Source organism: Puntigrus tetrazona, chromosome 22, assembly GCF_018831695.1.
Source record: "Puntigrus tetrazona isolate hp1 chromosome 22, ASM1883169v1, whole genome shotgun sequence".
Classification (NCBI taxonomy): Eukaryota; Metazoa; Chordata; class Actinopteri; order Cypriniformes; family Cyprinidae; genus Puntigrus; species Puntigrus tetrazona.
In genome coordinates, this window is record NC_056720.1 from 12,485,205 (window position 1) to 12,504,185 (window position 18,981).

General features: G+C 38.2%; 1 protein-coding gene across 1 annotated transcript; it reads left to right on the forward strand.

The window, feature by feature from the left end:
* Positions 1-18,773, forward strand: vasna (vasorin a). The gene is made up of 2 exons (XM_043223457.1): positions 1-485; positions 14,770-18,773. The coding sequence occupies exon 2, from the start codon at positions 14,803-14,805 to the stop codon at positions 16,861-16,863; it is 2,061 nt and encodes a 686-aa protein (XP_043079392.1). The 5' UTR covers positions 1-485; positions 14,770-14,802; the 3' UTR covers positions 16,864-18,773.
* Positions 18,774-18,981: the final 208 nt, after the last annotated feature.

Consider the following 18,981-nt stretch of genomic DNA (forward strand, 5'->3'; position numbering starts at 1 on the left):
AGAGTATAAGGGAAACGTGTGCTTCGTCCTCTATACTGAGAATAAGCAATGACGTGTTTTGCCCGCGAAATAATGTGACGCGGATTAAAGAAACGTTACATTACAAACTACCGCATATACGCATGGTGGCGTTAGGTTATGGTTTCTAGTATGGTGTGTTGTTGGGAACATACCCCTTGTCACCACAGCCTGGCGACGGAGAGTTGTGTCAAGCCTGGACAGCTTCGCTCCTCCTTCCTAAAACTCCGGAGGTGTTGCGCTCCTGCCATTCAGTAAAAACACCGTCGCGTTCCTGAAGCTCAGACGTCTGCCTGGACGCAACCTGTACGGAACGGGGAGGCTCCGTGTGCGCGCCGTATGGTGATGTATGCCGCAACTTCCCTTCAGGAGACACTGTTCCTGCCCGATGAGTGACCGCGCAAGAGTCCTGAACGTCGTTCTTTGATCGCGCTACTTTTGTGGATAAAACAACGCGCGTTTTACGGGTAAGCGCTGCAGCTAATCATACTCGCTGAATGACAGAATGTAAACATTCAAAATAATTTAATGCAGGCTGTTTTCATGGGTACTTAAATAGATGTAAACGGGTTGCACAGAACATTTCAGCGTGTTACTCTGGAAATAATAATAATATTGAATTCGCTTTTAATTCTGAAACATTTGCTTAAGCCTAATTTTATATATATATATATATATATATATATATATATATATATATATATATATATATATATATATATATTATTATTATTATTATTTTTTTTATTATTTTTTTACCTAGTCTCATGAGCTATCAAAGTGGCTTCACTAAAGCACGTCTGCGTTAAAGTTATGCGCTTCGTACCAGGTAGCCCGTGTCAATATATCATGTTGTGCATGAACTGCTCGGTCGGTGATGAATGGTGGTGAATTACTAAAGCAACTTCCCCTATCTTCTTCGTAATAAACACACACACACACACACACACACACACACACACACACACACACACACACACACACACACACACACACAATGAAACAAAAGGAATGCATGCTAGTTTGATGCGACAAATCTTAATAGCGAGTCAGGAAGTCATTAGAAAGTAACCTACAACAACACTTTTAAGAATTAGGCTGTATTATGTATCACGTAGCCTACATACACATATGGTGGTTTGTTTTGAGGCTGACATCCTCAATTATGGTTTGCATGGTTTTACTTTTGTGCATGTGTGAACAGATTGCAGAAGCACCGCTTTGTGCTTTTAACCACAAAGTCTGATTCAACGTTTGTCGTGTTCTTCTGAGGAGAAACCCACAAAAGTTGTTCATTAACGGTCGGTAGATCTATAAAACAAAGTGCTATCAATCAGCATCACTTTTAGACAGCACAAATAGACATCACGTCACATAAACAGCGCCGGGACGCCACAAGACAGCATTGCGCAAGACCATCAACAAAGTATCATAACATTTTGTTTTGTTATTAATTTAAGTCATGTAAAGGGATTAAACGGTACACGAGGTGTAAAGTAATCATGCTCCATTCCATTATCATATAATTCCATCCCATTATCATATAATTCCATTCCATTATCATATAATTCCATTATCTTTGTTGCTTCAAAGACACCTTAACAACTGAGAAGAAAGTTTTGTGGAGGACTCCAATAAGAAGTGCTTTACAGCAAGGGTTGAGTGACATGCTGAGATTTTGGTCATTCATTTTAGTGATTCTGAATAGTTCTGGTAATCCTCCTCAGCTGAATGCCAGTCTCTTTGCTCAGTGGTTGGTTAGAAGTCTGAAGGGGATGCTGAAATGGTCATAACCTTTAAATACCCAGCAGATTATGACAACGTGTGAGGTGTATTTTTCATGAATTGCTGCATTTTATACAGGTTTTAGCACACAGTCTTAAAAATTAAGTCTCCAACAGGGGTTTTTCACAACAATACCTAAGAAGAAAATCTCTCTTTTGCTTTTCCGAAGAACCTCACAGTGAACAGTTCTTAAAATAACCACTTTTCTTGTTGTGAAGAACATTTTTCACTTTCTTGCGCAGTGGAGAGATCCAAAGGTGGTTAAAGATTCTTGATAGAATAAAGAACCAACAAAGAACCTGTTTTTAAGAGTGCACACTCTCTAAAGAGCTTTTTAATCATCAGCAAGTCCTTTAGAAAACCATATTTTGCTGGCAGGAGCTCAGAAACCAATATGCTGGTCTAAAGATCCTATAAACTATTTTAATCGTCAACCATCAGAACCACATAAGCTTCTCAAGAACTTAATATACTCTTCTAGAAAGACTTGAGATTGCTTTGAAGAACCTTTATTTTTTTGGCTGTGTGCAGATGAAGTTTCAACAGTTTAACAGATTGCATAAGCACGCATTCGTGCTGCACTCAGCTGACCCTTTGAGCAGAAAACCCAAGATATTATTTGCTTGTTTAGTGAGATATTGTTTATGAATGACGTCAAAGCAGACCAAGAACCCAGCTGCGAGTAAAATCTGATCCGTCATTAGTAATCTGGGCTGCATTCCTTATGTAATGTGTGATAATAACTGGAGTAAACGTGTTAACACGTTCTTCTCGTTTTAGTCCGACTTAGAGATCGGCTGGCAGGCTGCCAGTCATCGTTAGGGAGAGGCAAACACGAAGGGGGCACTTAGACTACGAAGGAGGGATGAGCGTATGAGAAAAGCAAAGACAGATATATAGAAGGAGAGCAAGCAAAAAGCAAAGGCAAACATTCCTGACGCGGTGTCTCAGCAATTTAATTAAAGGGACTTGTGGGATGTTATATAGTGGGCATTCGGAGGTGAAGGCTTAACCCCCCCCCTGGCCAGGCTTGGACTAATCCCAAGGGTCAGCTAATAAGTGCTTGGGTCATGCCACCATGACAACTAAATAGGGGAGTATCTCAAAAAGGAGCTTCCCAGTCACAGTTAATAACTGCATGATGGACGTTAAGACATAAGTGTATGCAGATGCTAAGTTAAGAGTGGCCTTAATTAGTCCAGGGTAGAGTCAAGCGTCTGACATCTGAGGGTTATTTAGATAGAAACACTTTGATTGCGAAGATTGGTGCTTTTGTGTCTTGAGTGCGACTCTGGCTGTTGTTAAAGGTCAGATGGAAACTCTAGAAACACGTCACTTCTTGTTTGTATTATACCGATCACTCAAAATCGCAAAAATCTGTTGCAGTACTGACTGCCAAAACGTGAGCCCTCCTACTAAGACTGGGATTTGATTTTCCTTTTGGTTTCTTCCTCCTTGAAGTGTTGGGTAAACAGCGAGTTGCAATACAGGAGCATTAAGCGTAAAACAATGGGACATCATTCAACTTTACTAGAGTCAGTTCAGAACCCGTTCAGTGTATTTCCTGGCCCTTGTATGCCCTTTATTATTACTATTATTATTCTTTTAGTTCTTTATTTATGCTTTTAGCTACTGTTTAACACATTTGATTCATATTTTACCTCAAAAATCTATCTATCTATCTATACATAGGGTTTGTTTGAAATAACTGAAAGTATCATTTTCAGTAGCTTAACAGGCATTATATTGAACTAAATGTTTTTTTTTTATTGCAATCACATCTAATATAAACCTCAAATGTAAGAAAATGTAGTTATATCTAATAACAATCCATCTTAAATGTAAGCTTCCCCACCACTGCTGACGATAGATAAGGAAGACTGGTGAAGAAAAGCTCAAGTACTGTTTTATCTCATGATGTGGCTTTTAGGATTTATTTTATGTATGTTCTGCCATGGTGTCCACTTGTAAAAACAGAGTTTAGATTGTAGCCCCGCTCTGTGTGCGATCACGAGCAGAGTGAAGGCAAGAGCCAATGCCAAGAGAAACAAAGAAAAATAAACACACACATAACAGAGGTCAGAACTTTGTTTAGAAATAAGCTTGAATATGACGGGATGCTACACAAAAACACATCCTTAATATGCGGAGACAGATATACAAAAGCCCCAAGAAGTGAGGATTCAAAACATCTACTCAACAGCCAATAGCTTGAGTTTGGGGTGGCGCTATCTGTTTATCCAACCAATAGAAGATAAACTGAGGAAACCTGTTTGAAAACAGGCATTGTCGCGCAGTTTCTGAGGAGGAAATTACGCAATTTGCCTTTAAGGATACTTACTCTGCAAGTATAATGTCTCTCAGGTGCACTGGGAACATCTTCCACTCTTTTAAAATCTTTTTTCTGTCTTTCTGAATGTAAACTGTAACATCTTGTTATTCGCTTGAGGACAGAGTTATGGCCTTTGGCTGCATCTGTTGGGTGGTGTTCAGGTTTTCACAAGTCAAGAACAGCAAACATCCGTCTGCCGTCCTTCAAACGCAGTTACTCAGGAGAATGCTGTTTGATCAAAGGGATCTGCTTCTTTGATTACTTTGGCTGCACCATGTGTTACATTAAAGCTGCAACAGTGAGTTATAATACAAACATACTAAATATATGCACATGACTGGTAAAGACGATACTCAAAAATACTTAATGCATTCAAAAAGTCATTAACATTTTTTATCAATTAAAATGATCAAAAGTGAATAACTTTTATTTCAAATAAATGATTTTCTTTTTTTCTACTCATCAAATAATCCTGAATAAATCAAGGCTCAGTCACAATGAAGACTAAAGTGATTTAGCTTTAAATAAATTACAAAAAAAAAATATTTTAAATGTAAGTATTTTTAAATGATTAATTGTTATCGATTACATCCAAAATAAAGGTTTCTGTTTACAGTATATACATATGTATATTTATATTTATATATAAAATAAACATACAGTATATAATTTTAAAAACTATATATGCAAATACAATTTATGTATGTATATATATATATATATATATATATATATATATATATATATATATAATTCCTTAAATTTTATAATATATATAAACATATTTAATTTGTAAACATTTTTATTTTGTAAATGTATACATGCATGTGTTTGTATTTATATATACATAATAAATATACACAGCATATCTGTATACGACAAATGCTGCATTTATTTGATAGAATTTATCGTGATTAATTGTTTAACCGCACTAATATATACATATTTCACAATATTACTGTTTTTCTAATAGTAATTGAAGCATTGCTCAGCATAATAGACATCTTTCAACGATGTATCATTTCTGTAGAACACAAAATAAGTTGACCCCACTGACTTTCACAGTATTAAGAAAAAGCTCCTTCCACAGAAGTGAAATTATGAGTAAACGATGACAGAAATATCCCTTTGAGATCTAAGTGACATCTATTATGGTTGGCTAATCCCTCTGCATATTCACACGACAAAGTCACGAACACTGACAGAGTCACACCGAGGTCACTTGTACACTTTAATTGATCAGTGCCAAAACTGAATGCTCTCAGAACAGATTCATCAGCAGACTGCCAGGCCAGGATCAGATAAGCCTTTAAACACACACACACACACACACACATACACACACATTGCATTGGACTGTCTTTCATTGCTTTTCAGTGAGCTGCAGCGGCACACAAACAGATCAGTGTGCTGGAGAGCGACAGAGAACTTGCCTATAGTATTTAGTTACTTTAGCCACGCTTAAACCATGTCTACACATTACAAGCAACAGCTACATCATTCAAAGGAGGTAAATGTTCTCCCGGGGAGCCCCAGTGTCACAGAGCGTGGTACAGACAGGTCGGGACAGGCAGGGAAATTGATTCGGTCTCGTTCCAGCATACCTCATCATCACTGGAGTTGAACCGAGTCTGGTATCACATTCGTTTATTTGTTTTAACGGGCTGTCGGTTGTAAATAGATCCACTGTGTGATTCAGGACTGAGGCGTCGAGCTCCAAACAGCGCTTTTGTGTTCATTTTGTAGTATTTGGTTTGCTGCCCTTTTGTTTTAAAGGCATTTAAATCGCATGAGCTGACTTTTGCGTAAAGAGCATCTGACCTTTTCAACAAAAGGGGATCATATGCTCACAAATGTGATTATTTGATTAATCGTGCAGAAACGTACAGTATTTCAGATTTGGTCTGAAGAGAGACTGAAGTCTTTTAGAGCCCCTCACACAGAAAACACTCAAGCTGACACAGCTGGTCAGAAGACAGGACACCCCCTGTGGGGCAAGAAGGGGGCGGTGGGGCGATTTGTTCCAGCACGTCCCAGCCAGGAGTTTTCTCTTTTTTGCACTCAAATAAATTTCTTTCAACTTACTGGCGCACTAAATTCGTATTCAAATTCACATTGAAGGTTAGTTCACCTGCGAAATGGTAAAAACTAAATATCCTAGATGTAGAAGAGTTTTGGAGAAATTTAGCATTGCATCACATGTTCACCAGTGTATCCTCTGCAGTGAATGGGTGCCGTCGGAATCCAAACTGCTGATAAAAACTAAGGAATTCTGTTACCTTATGCAATGGATTGTAACTTAAAAGTGTCTTTTGAATGGGAAGGAGAAGTTAAATTAAATTAATTTATTATTGATTTATAGGTTTGTTTATTATGTGCATACTTGTGAATATAATAAAGTTATATAAAGTTATTTTTATTTGATGTAAATGTAACATTGTTATTCGATGACTAAATAAATATATAACAAACAGCTGATAACAATAAGGGAAGCTGTGTTTTTTAAAGAAACAAATCCATCAAGATGATTTTAACTGTCTCTACCGGTTAAAAGTCTGTGATTCATAAACCCCCGTTGCCCTCTCATGAAAATGCAGTTTTCTGTGTAAACTGTGCTTGATCTGTGCATATTTCTCTCCTGAGTCAGACAGACTGATGTTTTCACTGGATATGGAAATATGGATAAAGCACTGTCTATTTTTGCTGGAAGCAACAGTTGAAGTTAAAAAAACTAATTTGTTTTTTACAAACATGCAACTTTACATAAAACATAAAACATAAAACAAAAAGACATGAATTGATTATCGTGATGGACTTTCATTCTGACGGCACCCATTCGCTGCAGAGCATCCGCTAAATTCACTTCTCGTTCGCATCCATCAGCTTCATATTCAGATTCAAATGAATGTTTTCCCTGCAGTCATTTTTATGTTTAGCTCTGATTTTATTGTTTATTTAACTTCATGTTCAACTTTAGGTTCGATTCACATTCAGATCAAAACGAATGTGATGTAAAACTGCTCTTTTCCAGGAAATAGTTGGTTTTGGTTTACTTAAATTTCCCTCTCGCTCTCTTCCTCTCGCACTGATGTTTTTCGCACCTATGCAGTGTGCAGTAAACGTCTGCCTGACTCTTTGACTGCAGATCGATATTAAACAGATCATTTAACTGTCGAGTCTATGACTGGTGACTGACACCAGCGCCTGAAATCTGTGTACTTTTGTATGAGTCATGGCATTAAGGTCTATGGAGTCAGACCAGCAACGTTTCGACACCTATTATGTGTTATGTAGTACACCGAGTAACAAAAAAGAATTTGTTAACTTGCTTAACTTGCTGCTGAATGTGTTTAGCAGGTGTACAAGTGATGAGATAGCTTTGCTTGTATGGTGTGTGTGTGTGTGTGTGTGTGTGTGTTTGTTTTTCTTTGATAAATGTCAAGGTGAAAGCTGTTATGATTCACTCTATTACACACAGATTTAATCTGAAGGTAACCAGACAGCTTTAAAACTACAAGGAACCTGTCCTGAACCTAAATCTGCACAGAGAGAGAGAGAGAGAGAGAGAGAGAGAGAGAGAGAAAGAGAGAGGGAGAGAGAGAGAGAGAGAGAGAGAGAAAGAGAGAGAGAGAGAGAGAGACATGTATAGACAAGTGCAAAAAGTCCTCCCTCACTCTTCATTTGTCAAAACACAATTCAAAAGCAGTCTACCATTTGTAAACAGATCAATGATTGATTGCAAATTTTATTCTGATAAATGGAATTTTATATATATATATAATAGTTAATAATATATATAAAGAATTTTAATATGTATTTCAAGTAACCGATTAACTAATTACAGTAGATTTAGAGCATTTTATAACAATAACATTATAAAAATAACATGTGCTTTTGAAAAATACAACTTTATTCTTATAATAAAATAAAAAAGTAATTAACTAGCAAATGACCTCTTGGCTCAATGGATTACGAAACTAAAGTCTCACTGTCTATGGGTTTCTGAACAACATTCATCACGTTTTATGGAATCGTAAAAAAAACGAAAAAAAAACTTTTTGTATTGCACGCTCATAAAAAGAGAGACAGGGATCAAATATGAATCATTCACTCGCAACGCCGCGGCTTTAGATTATGCCACCTAACAGCATGCTAGTCATAGCAGCAACATATTAAAGTCGCGAACGCACTGACCTTTCAAATGCAGCCCTTCAGAAAGAAATGTGCAACACAAAGGGATGCTAAGAACAGCTCATGACTTCTTTCATAAACACACCCGTCTTAAAATGCTTTGCGTACTAGACATACTACAGTGTCCGGGCATAGTTTACTACGTGATAGATAGATAGATAGATAGATAGATAGATAGATAGATAGATAGATAGATAGATAGATAGATAGGAGCTTTTGTAACAGTATATGACAGGCTGGCGTGTGTCAGCGGCATGTGTAAGTTGGTCTACTTTGGTCTTTTGTCTTGTTAAGTTTCTCACGTTTCACACAGAAACGCAGTGTCTCCGTCGATGTGCATGGCTAGCAGGTGTGCACATGCACCCAGAGTAGATTGTAACATGAACCGCCTGAAGGCCCTGGGCGAAGTTGGGGGAGGACGGCCTACCTTGATTGCACTTAGTCTGGTTTAAGCCACTCTCCGCCTTTTTAATGTCTTTCGTGCGTATTTGAGAATGTGTTTGTCTGGAGGCCTGGAAGTATGTGTGAGTTTGTGTTATTGTTTTGGGGCGAAACTGCTTGTGAAGCCGAGCTAATTATGGGTATTTAATAATGGTCCAAAGAAATTTGAGTCCTTGACATTGTAACGTAATAAATTACATTAGCGTCTTTAAATTGATGCTGCAATAATATAGAGAAAACAGAGCGATGAAACGGTAATAAAAAGTAATCAGTCAATGATGCACTTTGTCTCTGGAGCCCTGGAGTTTGTCAAAAGTCCACTGCATGAAACATTTTAAAGACTCATACTTATTCTACTAGCATTATAACAAAAAATCTAGAGTCATTCTCTTTAACGCCACAAATATTTCCTAACCTACTTTACTTTAACATCCGTGGATTTTCTTGCTTCTCACGCTTGTCTCCTGAGGCAAAATCTCTAACACTCTCACAATGGTCTCCTTTAAAGTTTTGGAAGAAATCTCATCGTCATCATCTTACCCTGTGCTTAGATTTTCTCCTCCACTGGAGACTCTCACATTCATCTACTCCAAAGTTTAGAAGAGATCTCAATAACATCACACACTCATTTTTTCATATGATCATATTTTCCCCCTTAGCTAGATGCTCTGGATCTCTCACATTTGTATCGCATGGTTTTAGTAAGACATCTGAAGACAACGCTGATATCTAAATGAGACATTTAAGAGAAGCAGCCCTGAGTGTCCTGAGCGTAAAGTAAGCTTTGTAGTCAGCAGATCAAACGATGGCACAACTGTACATAAGTCCCAGCTAAAGGTACTTTCCTACCTCTGTTCTCTTCTCACCTCTCCTACTGTTTCCTGTCTCTCCTCTTGATGTTCTGCCTATTAAAATAAACCCAATGTACCAAAAAAAGCAAGATAATATAGACCATGTTATCCATAACAGACAATTCTTATTTTGGACTTCTAGTGTGTTAGTCATGCAACCTTTTTTCTTAAAAATTTCAGGAGAAACATCTGATACACCGTTGTTACTGAAATGAGCAATATTTTTTTCTGTTTCTGGGAATGCAAAGCTAGTTAAAATCAGTGAACCTACCCTTTAATAAGGAAAAAAAAAGAAAAATCCTGCACAACCTTGGGTTTTCTTAAATTAAGTTAATTAATCTTTTTTTTTTTAAAAAAAAAGAAACGTTTTAGCTCATTCTTGAGTTGGGCTTTTGAAGATAACATTTCGGCACATATGATTTTTATCTTTTTTAATAAAGCATAAGATTCACAAAATGCCATTATTGCTATATTTCATGAAAATTATTATTATTTAAAATATTTGTATATAATATTTTATTGTATGAATTCATTTAAACAATTATATATTTGTAATATAAAATTATCTATTACAACAATTATATTACTAGGACTTTGAATCTTATACTAAAGCTTTCTTAAATCCTAAAGGTTACTTTTCAATTCCCAGTGTTTAAAATCCTCCCAAAAAAGATGGGTTGCAAACTTTGACGTACAGTAAGCTAGCACAACAAATTTAATGTAGATAACAGAGCTCAGATCGTTTGGTTTCGGATTTGTAGTTTCTGTTTTCTTTGCGTTTAGTCTCACTGAAATCTAAGGGAGAAAGAGTTAAAATACTGAATAGATCTTATTTGTGATTTTAGTGCTAAGACTTGGCACTTGCTCTGCTTTAGAAGCTTCTGTTGTGGCTGAAGGGAAGCATAAGGAAAAATCACAGTTGCTCTGATGAATCTGTTTCGTATTTGAAATCAGCCACATGTTCACGAGCTCGATTCAAGCATGCGTAAACACAAACAGCTGCTTACAGGCATGTGCGCACTCGTACAGAATCCACATTTAACTGCACATGCCTGTTTCTCTTTTAGTTTCCCTCCCTGAAATCCTCCCCCTACCCTAATCGCAAAACAGTTACTTAATGGGAGTGCGCTGTCACCCGGAGAGAACGTTGCGATGCATTCTGGGTAACACAATCCAGCTGTGCTTAAGAGCTGCTGACGGAAATGTGTATTTATCTCTGTGTCAATATGTGTGTGCGTGTGGCTGAGTAATCTCAGGAAAGTAGCATTTACAAGTACGTTATTTAAAGAAACACAAATTCACACCTCTTTCCGTACTAGTAAATGTGAGAGCTTGAAAGTATGAGTGTTTGTGTGTGTGCCCCACATTTATACAACAGGTCAACTGCTGAGCTAAGAATAAGTTGTCGGTTAAATTATTAGCATTACACAGTTAGCTATACTACTACCAAAATATTTAGCTATACTACAAGCTACTAATAAATTTGTAGCTAAATATAGTTAACAACACAACTGCTAATTCGCAGTTAGCTTATACGACTAGCTATAGGCTATCAAAAGCTAACTTCAAACGCTGTAGCTAAATACTTAAATATTAGTTGGTTGTCATGAATGTATAGAAAACTTATCTACCACAATCTACCAACATTGAGTACTCAAGGGTATGTTTTATTTAGTATCTCTGAATTAAAATATCATGTATAGATATAGAGTATGAAACTGTAACTGAACTAGGCTAACAGCTAACTACCAATTATTTTGTTTACAAATGTTCATTAACAGCAGCACCATAACACTTTAATTCCCCAAAAAGGCTGTCTCTGGACTCATTAGCTTTCGGTTTCTGTTATTTATTTAGAACTTTGCCATTCAACAGCAGGTTTTAAAGGAAGGATAGAGGATGAAAAAGAAAAGAAAGGGGGCCATTTGAGGTATCTCTAATTGTGTCTTTCCAGTTTGTAAAGCCCTCTCTCTCATCACTCACTAATTAAAAATCATTCTTGTCAGAAGTAATGAGAAGCCTAATAGGAATACAAACGGATGTTTATTTGATTTCTCATTCAGCTGGGCATTCATTCATCATTCATGGCTTATAAATAAAACAATGCTGAGCCAAACCCAGAGGGAGTGTGTATGTGTGTGCTGGAGTGATACCTGTGTGTTGATTTTTGGGTGTGTGTAAGCATGCCGCTGTTCACCGTGTTCACGTTGACTCTAATAGACGCTAGTGTAATAAATCATCAAACTGAGTTAATTTCAAAGGGCTAGTTTACCCAAAAATTTAAATTGCCCCCTGATTTACTCACCCTTAAGAAATCATAAGTATATGACTTCCTTCTTTCTGATGAATACAGTCTGAGATATATTTAAAAATGTTGAATGAAAGTGCATAAATCAATCATAAAAAGGCCTTTTGGAGTAAATCAATTCAATTTTTTAAGAAAAACATCCATATTTAAACCATAATTCCATAAGTAATTTTAATTTTGTCCATACATAGAAATTCAGTGGCGTCCAAAACACCTTTTTACTTTGTTTGCTTGAAACTGTCTCCAACAGTCCCTTTATAAATAGCATAAATCAATGACTAACATTAAGATCACACTGATGTGTGACCTATAAAGAAAACAAAAGTCTTGATGACATTCAGGTCTGTTTCACCTGTGACCTCATTCTGCTCCTCATGCCATCCTTGTCAAACCTGTTTTCATGCAATCAGTTCTGACAGAAGATTGGCAAACGAGTACATGAACCCTGAAACAAATAAAGAAAGAGTGAGAGAGAGAAATGTCAAACCCTTAGGGGGCCCCATGCCTTCCTGTGATGAAGATGGATTTTTAGGGTTATTGCAAAATTCCTGCCGTGCCGGTGGGATTGTGCATACGCCAGAGAAGAAAGGGAGAATGGAAGGAGGGCGAGAGAAGACAGGAGAGACAAGACGGGAAGGTAGCAACCCTCTTTAATGAAAGCTTTAGTTTCTGTTCAAAAGTCAAGCAACCTGCAGAGAGTCCAAACACATCATAGTGCAAGAAGGAAGATGGAATGGAAAGCCAAAACACACAAGAGGTGTTTAAAATTGCAGCTGAAAGTACAGTGACTAAAACATCTGAAACGAAATATACAGTAGTTAACATCTGAAGTGGTTCAAAAAAGTTCAATAAAGTTGTCCTAAGACAAGACCGCATTTTGAGATTAGGTTTTAGTACAACTTTGATGAAAGGTTTTGATCCACTTCAAATGCTGGCTAATGTATATCAAATAAGCTGGAGGGGGAAATCAAAAGATGAATTATCTGACTAAAATGAATCAGTAGAATAATTACAATTTTAATAATTGGACCAAATTGAATGGCAGCTCATCTAATTATAAGGCAAACTCATGCATACTCACTCTCCTTCCCATCCCTGCAGGAAAGTCGAGCTTAAGCTGTTCACATTTGTTGCATGGTCACAGAATTCTATATAATCCCAGTGGGTAGACCAATTTATACTGGTAACAAACTAGCTGGTCAAGCTTATTTTTGGAAAGTGATGCATGGTCGACCAGCCAATGGCTAGCTTGGACCAGCTAATAAGTAGATATCATGTTCCAAAACACAAGAGAGTCAAACAGGCTTCTTCTATCAGATCAGATTAAAGCAAAACAGAGTGAGCAAATATAATCACAAGCGTTCCTAATAACCAAACCATTGCCCTTCAACAGGAGGAGGGAACGAAGGGGCAGAGAATAAAGATAAATGGTTGATGTGAGAAAAAGAGGCTCACAAAAGGAAACTCGGACAGAAAAAAAGGATGAAAAGAGTGAGTGTACCTGGCAAACGAATGGTTGTTCATCTCCCTCAATAGACTGGCCCTTTAGCAGCCAGGACTCTTGTTGGAACAGTAAACTATTCTTTGTACTCACAAACATACACATTGTTATCTCAGCAGTGAAGAAGATGGCAGAGGCTTGGCCTAGGCCTTTGTTCAATAGAAAATCAAAGAGATTGTTGAACAATCAACAAAAAGGGACACACACAAAATAACACAAGGACTTTCATTGAAAATTAAGGGGCACCACTTGTACCACTTAAGCTAGCATTTTTTAGAGTTTAGAAAGCTACTTATGTGTAGACATTCTCAGTTGTGTCAGTGAATAATCTCCAGGTTTGTGTGTGTTCTGGGCGTTGAAACGCTGGGTGGGCTGCTCTGATATTTTGGGATGAGGTCTGAGATGAACTCATTAAGCAAACAGTGGAAAGAGTGAAACTTAGTGCAAGGCAGGTCAACAGACATTCGGTCAGCGGGGCCATATACCACAGCCATTGTTGGATGTTCTTAAAAATGCTGAAGGAAAATAAAAGTTTTTTTAGCCACACAATGAAGCAACCCTTAATTATAATGCAGAGAGTCATGCACCTATGTATTGATCCTTACTAAGGAGGCATCAGTGACTAATACACTGATAACTCAAAAACAAACATTCCGCCACATCATTTCAGTCGAAGCTTTGTTTTTTTTAGCTGCAGAGTAATTTAAATATTAAAGTTGCATTGCAGATGACAATTCTGGTCATCACAACTAAAAGATTGCCCTATAGGATGGTTGTTTTTTTCTCTGTGTAAGGACGTAGTTTCAAAGCATTGACAAATGCTTCAAGTGTGCCATTTTCTGTTTGTAAGCCATGTAAAAAAATATAAAAACTTTTGCTTCAGGACAAATTTTTTTTTACATTTTGCATGGTCCCAAAAAAGTACCAAAATGGTTTAGCATGGAGAATCATATGAACATAAAACACTAAAATGTTTATTATTAATATTACCATGATCCACATAGGGCAGGGATGTCCAGCCTTGTTCGCGGGGGCCCCAATCTGCTCCATCACTGAAAGCTTAGGGTAGAGGCCCTGAAAACCTTTGTGTGCTGTTTCAGGTGTGTTTAATTAGGGCTCCACAGAACTGGACAGGACAGTAATCATTCAGGCTTTGGACTGGACACCCATTTCAAAAGCCCAAAAACGTATAAACTCATATATATATATATATATATATATATATATATATATATATATATATATATATATATATATATATATATATATATATATATATACACAATACAAGATCATCTATATAAATTTTGACATTGTGTTTCTGTTTTTTTCTCTATTTCAGGATTCAATCACAAAGGCTAGACAGTAATCAGCGATGCGACCATTATCTCCCCTGTGTCATCTCATCTTGTTTCACTTACTGTGTGGATCTCTGAGTAGCAGATGTCCTCAAGAGTGCTCATGCATTGCTGTTACTGCCATCTTCTGTGTCCAGCAGAACTTGAGCAACATGCCTCGTGGCCTGCCATCATCCGCAAAGGACATCTTCGTCTTTCAGAACAATATCATCACCTTGCAAAAGCAGGACTTTGTAGAGCTTGGCGAGATTGTAATGCTAGACTTAAGTCAGAATGCCGTCAATGAAATCCCTGATGGGGTGTTCAGCCCACTCTCCTCTCTACACAACCTGGATCTCTCTTCCAACCATATCACCCACATTTCCAAAGACAGCTTTGCTGGACTGGTTAACCTGGAAAGGCTGTATCTCTACAGCAACCGCATTCAGAGCATTCACCCAGCTGCATTTGAGGGACTAGAGAATCTACTGGAGCTGAAGCTACAGGGGAATCAGATTAGTGTGTTGCCAGCTTTGAAACTGCCCAAGCTGCTCCACTTGGACCTTAGTTATAATAGTATCCCACCTATTGGACCTAAAGATTTACAGACACCACACCTTGAGTCTCTTAAAATAGCTGGACTGCGGTTGACCAGTCTGGATGAGGATCTGCTAAGCAGCCTGGTGAACCTACATGTTCTGGATGTTTCCCAGAACCTGCTTGTAGAATTTCAACCTACAGTAAAGGTAATGGGAGGTCTACGAAACCTCAATTTAACTGGGAATCCCTTGGGTTCCCTAAAACACGAAGACTTCCAAAATTTGGCTAATTTACTAGAGCTTGACTTGAGCAACCTTAATTTGCAAGGCTTCCCCGAGGGCTTCTTCGGCCTTTTTCCCAAACTTGAGAAACTCACTGCAGCAGAAAACCCCTTTAACTGCCTTTGCCCACTTGCCTGGTTTCCAGCATGGGTAAAAGATGCCCAAATAGAACTGCTGAGAATGGAGGAGACTCGTTGCCACTTTCCACCAATAACCTCAGGAAAGGTTTTGGCAAAGTTGGAACATAAAGATTTTGGCTGTCCCACTACCACCATTGAGTTAACAAGCGCAGGGACAAGCAGTACAACAAGCAAGCCAACAAACTCCACCACACCATCAGTTACAACGCATGCCATTCCTCCGGCGCCACCAAGTGAGAAGCCCTCAAAAGACACAGATAGCTTTCCTCTTTCACATACCACTGCCTTCCCCAGAGACATCATAGAAGATTCTGAAGAAGAAGACATTATATGCCCCTCCAATATCTGTCTAAATGGGGGAACATGTGTATTTGACTCAAATGGGGAGGTTGTTTGCCTGTGTCCGCCTTCAATGTCAGGACTCTACTGTGAGATTCAAAATCCAAGCTTCCTTCCTCCACCTTCACCTAGAGTTTCTATCGAGACCATTGCTACAGTCCAGCCCAGCACAATCAGCTCCCTTCACATAACCAGCACTTCCATTTCATTAGACCTTCATCGTTACATCCACACACGACCACACATCCGAGGAATCCGTCTGACCTACCGAAACTTGTCAGGCCCCGACCGACGGCCATTACAACTGAATGTGCCTCCAACTTACCCTGAATACACGCTTAGAGGGTTACAGCCAAATAGCACCTATTCTGTATGTGCTAGTCCTCTAGGAGAGCCTGTCCATGTTTCGGTTAGTGCCTGCATGGAGGCTCGCACAGCAGGAATCCCACCCTCCTTCCATGAGCCAAGTGTTGACAGGACCGAACCTTCTTCCTCTCTCATACCCATCGTGGCAGCTGTGGCGGTGGTGATGGTTGTGGCCATCGTAGCTACTGTCGTGGTTATCTGTCGCAGGAGGAGACCCAAGGCTCCAGTGGATGTGGACTTACATGAGACATCTCCTTTGGAGGTAGAGGGAGTGAAAACAAATCCAGAGAACGGTCTGATACATCCGAAACAACCCGACATCACCCCTTGTCCATCTTTAGTACAAAATACCGTGGAATACGAGGCACCTTTAATACAAGGACAGTGTCCAGCCAACAATAATGTAGCTTGTACAAAACCTATGTATGTGTAAAAGCCATATTGAGCTATTCATACCTCCAGTCCACAGAGGGCAATGTGCTCCATGACTCCTGCAGGCGGGTGCAATGCAGACACTAGATAGACTCTGGTGGGTTGGTGAACATTTTAATGCATCCCAGCCAATTGCTTAATCTGACTGCCAGTATTTAAACCAGGTGCATTTGCTATCAACATTTTTTACAGATTCCTTAAATTGCTTTTTATAACCATAAATATCAGACTATATCAAGAATTTCTCTCTGAGAAGTGGCCAGACATTACTAAATACAATGTTGATAGGCTGGAAAGCCGGTTTCTTTAAAGGTAGCTCATTAATTGTGTAGCTGGCTCTGGAAGTGGTAGACAGGAGTCAAAAAGTCATGTCTGGACGCCTGGACTTTTTTTTGTCCAGAAACAAATTGCACTGATCAGAGACACTGGGACTGTGCCTAAGAGGTGCCTAGAGAAGCTGAAACCAATCAGCCTCTTAAAAGATGCTTCAAACAGGTTTTAAACATCCCTCTGTTCCTCTACCCCATCTGTCCTGCACAGGAGATTATTTGCTGTGAAAAAAAAAAACATGAAGAGACATTTTCTTACATTGTCTAGTTTACGCTGTTATGTTAAAGCTGTGTTAATATGTTTTTGTATTTTTAAAGGAACAGTTCACCAAAAATAAATTCTGGTATTGACCTACCCTCATGTCATTCCAAACCCAAATAAGTGATCAACAGATCAAAAAACAACTACTTTAGAAAGAATGCCACATGAGTTTGGGAAGATTTTAGGGCGTGTAAATTAAATCAAAATTTTAATATTTGCGTGAACTTTTCCTTTTTGGTTTTTTAGCTGTCGTATTTGTTTTGACTTGTAAACATGAGACTGTAGCAAACATTCTTTCTCCTCTCACTTGAGTGCAACAAGTTAAAATGCTTTTACTTCTAAATAACAAACAAACTCACTTTAAAAGAGCGAAGTCTTCATCCTGCGTCTGACAAAGAAACACTTTGCTAGACTATAAACACCCGCGGCCATTTTTGACCTCAAATTCCACACATTAACAAACACATTAGTACTATATAAGGATATGGATAACAAACGCTTTTAACAAAGCTGTTTTTTTACGTGTCAGCTTTCTAAAAATGTCTTGTACTCATGCTTCACGGGCCCCAAACACAGACAAACCAGGGGAAGTCTTTAAAGCCAGTTTTCTTTTTGTATTCGTTGCCAAGCTGAATGCAGATGGCTGTGCTCATTTGTTTCAACCAGACTATGAACACTAACAAAATACTATGGTACAGTGATGGTATCGGGCGCTAATAGCATATTTAAGGTAATGAATGATGCAAAAATAATATAATCTAATTTGTTTTCTTTAGGCTTCCCTAAAAAGTAAGAGTTTACTTCAGAAAAGAATATAACAAGACCCATGCACAACGAGACTGAAACATTTTCTCTGTGAAAGTGCGAATGCGTTTAAGCCAAAAGTGTCAATGTGGAATCGCATGTTTATGAGCATTATCAGCGCAGCAAAGTTGTGTTAAGAGAAATGGAGCCAGTAATCTAATCTAAAGTGAGGAAAGGTCAATTGTCAAATTCTCCCCACTCTCAGCAGCCTCTTTTTTAGCCCTGCACCACATATCTGTGACCGCATGCAGTACGTTCGCTGAAGATGTCAGCGTCTCTCGCACATCTAAACGTTTGAACTGGAAAGAGGAACAGCTTTACACAGCATGAGGGGCTTCAAATATTTGAAACACTTTCAAAACCGCTTTCAAGTCCCATGCTTACTTTGGGATGCTTGTTGTTTCTCTCTTTTGTCGTGCACAAAGCCAAGTCTTCTCTCTTTTTTTGGATGTAAAAATGTGTACTCCTTGGAAGAAAAAATGTGACATCTGTTGAGAAAATAAAATGGAAAAACCACTCTTTTGTGACCGTTATTCCCTACCAAAGTGTTATGCCTGTGCTCTGCAACTCAAACTGCATGCCAACAAAGTTTGCATTTAGTTGAACTTTTCTGGATTTTGAGGTTAAGTCCTAGATTTAGATTTAGGATGTAGAACTTTTCAGGAATTCATAAAAATTCAGATACAACATTCGTTATTTACTAATATATGTCCCTTCACTAGTC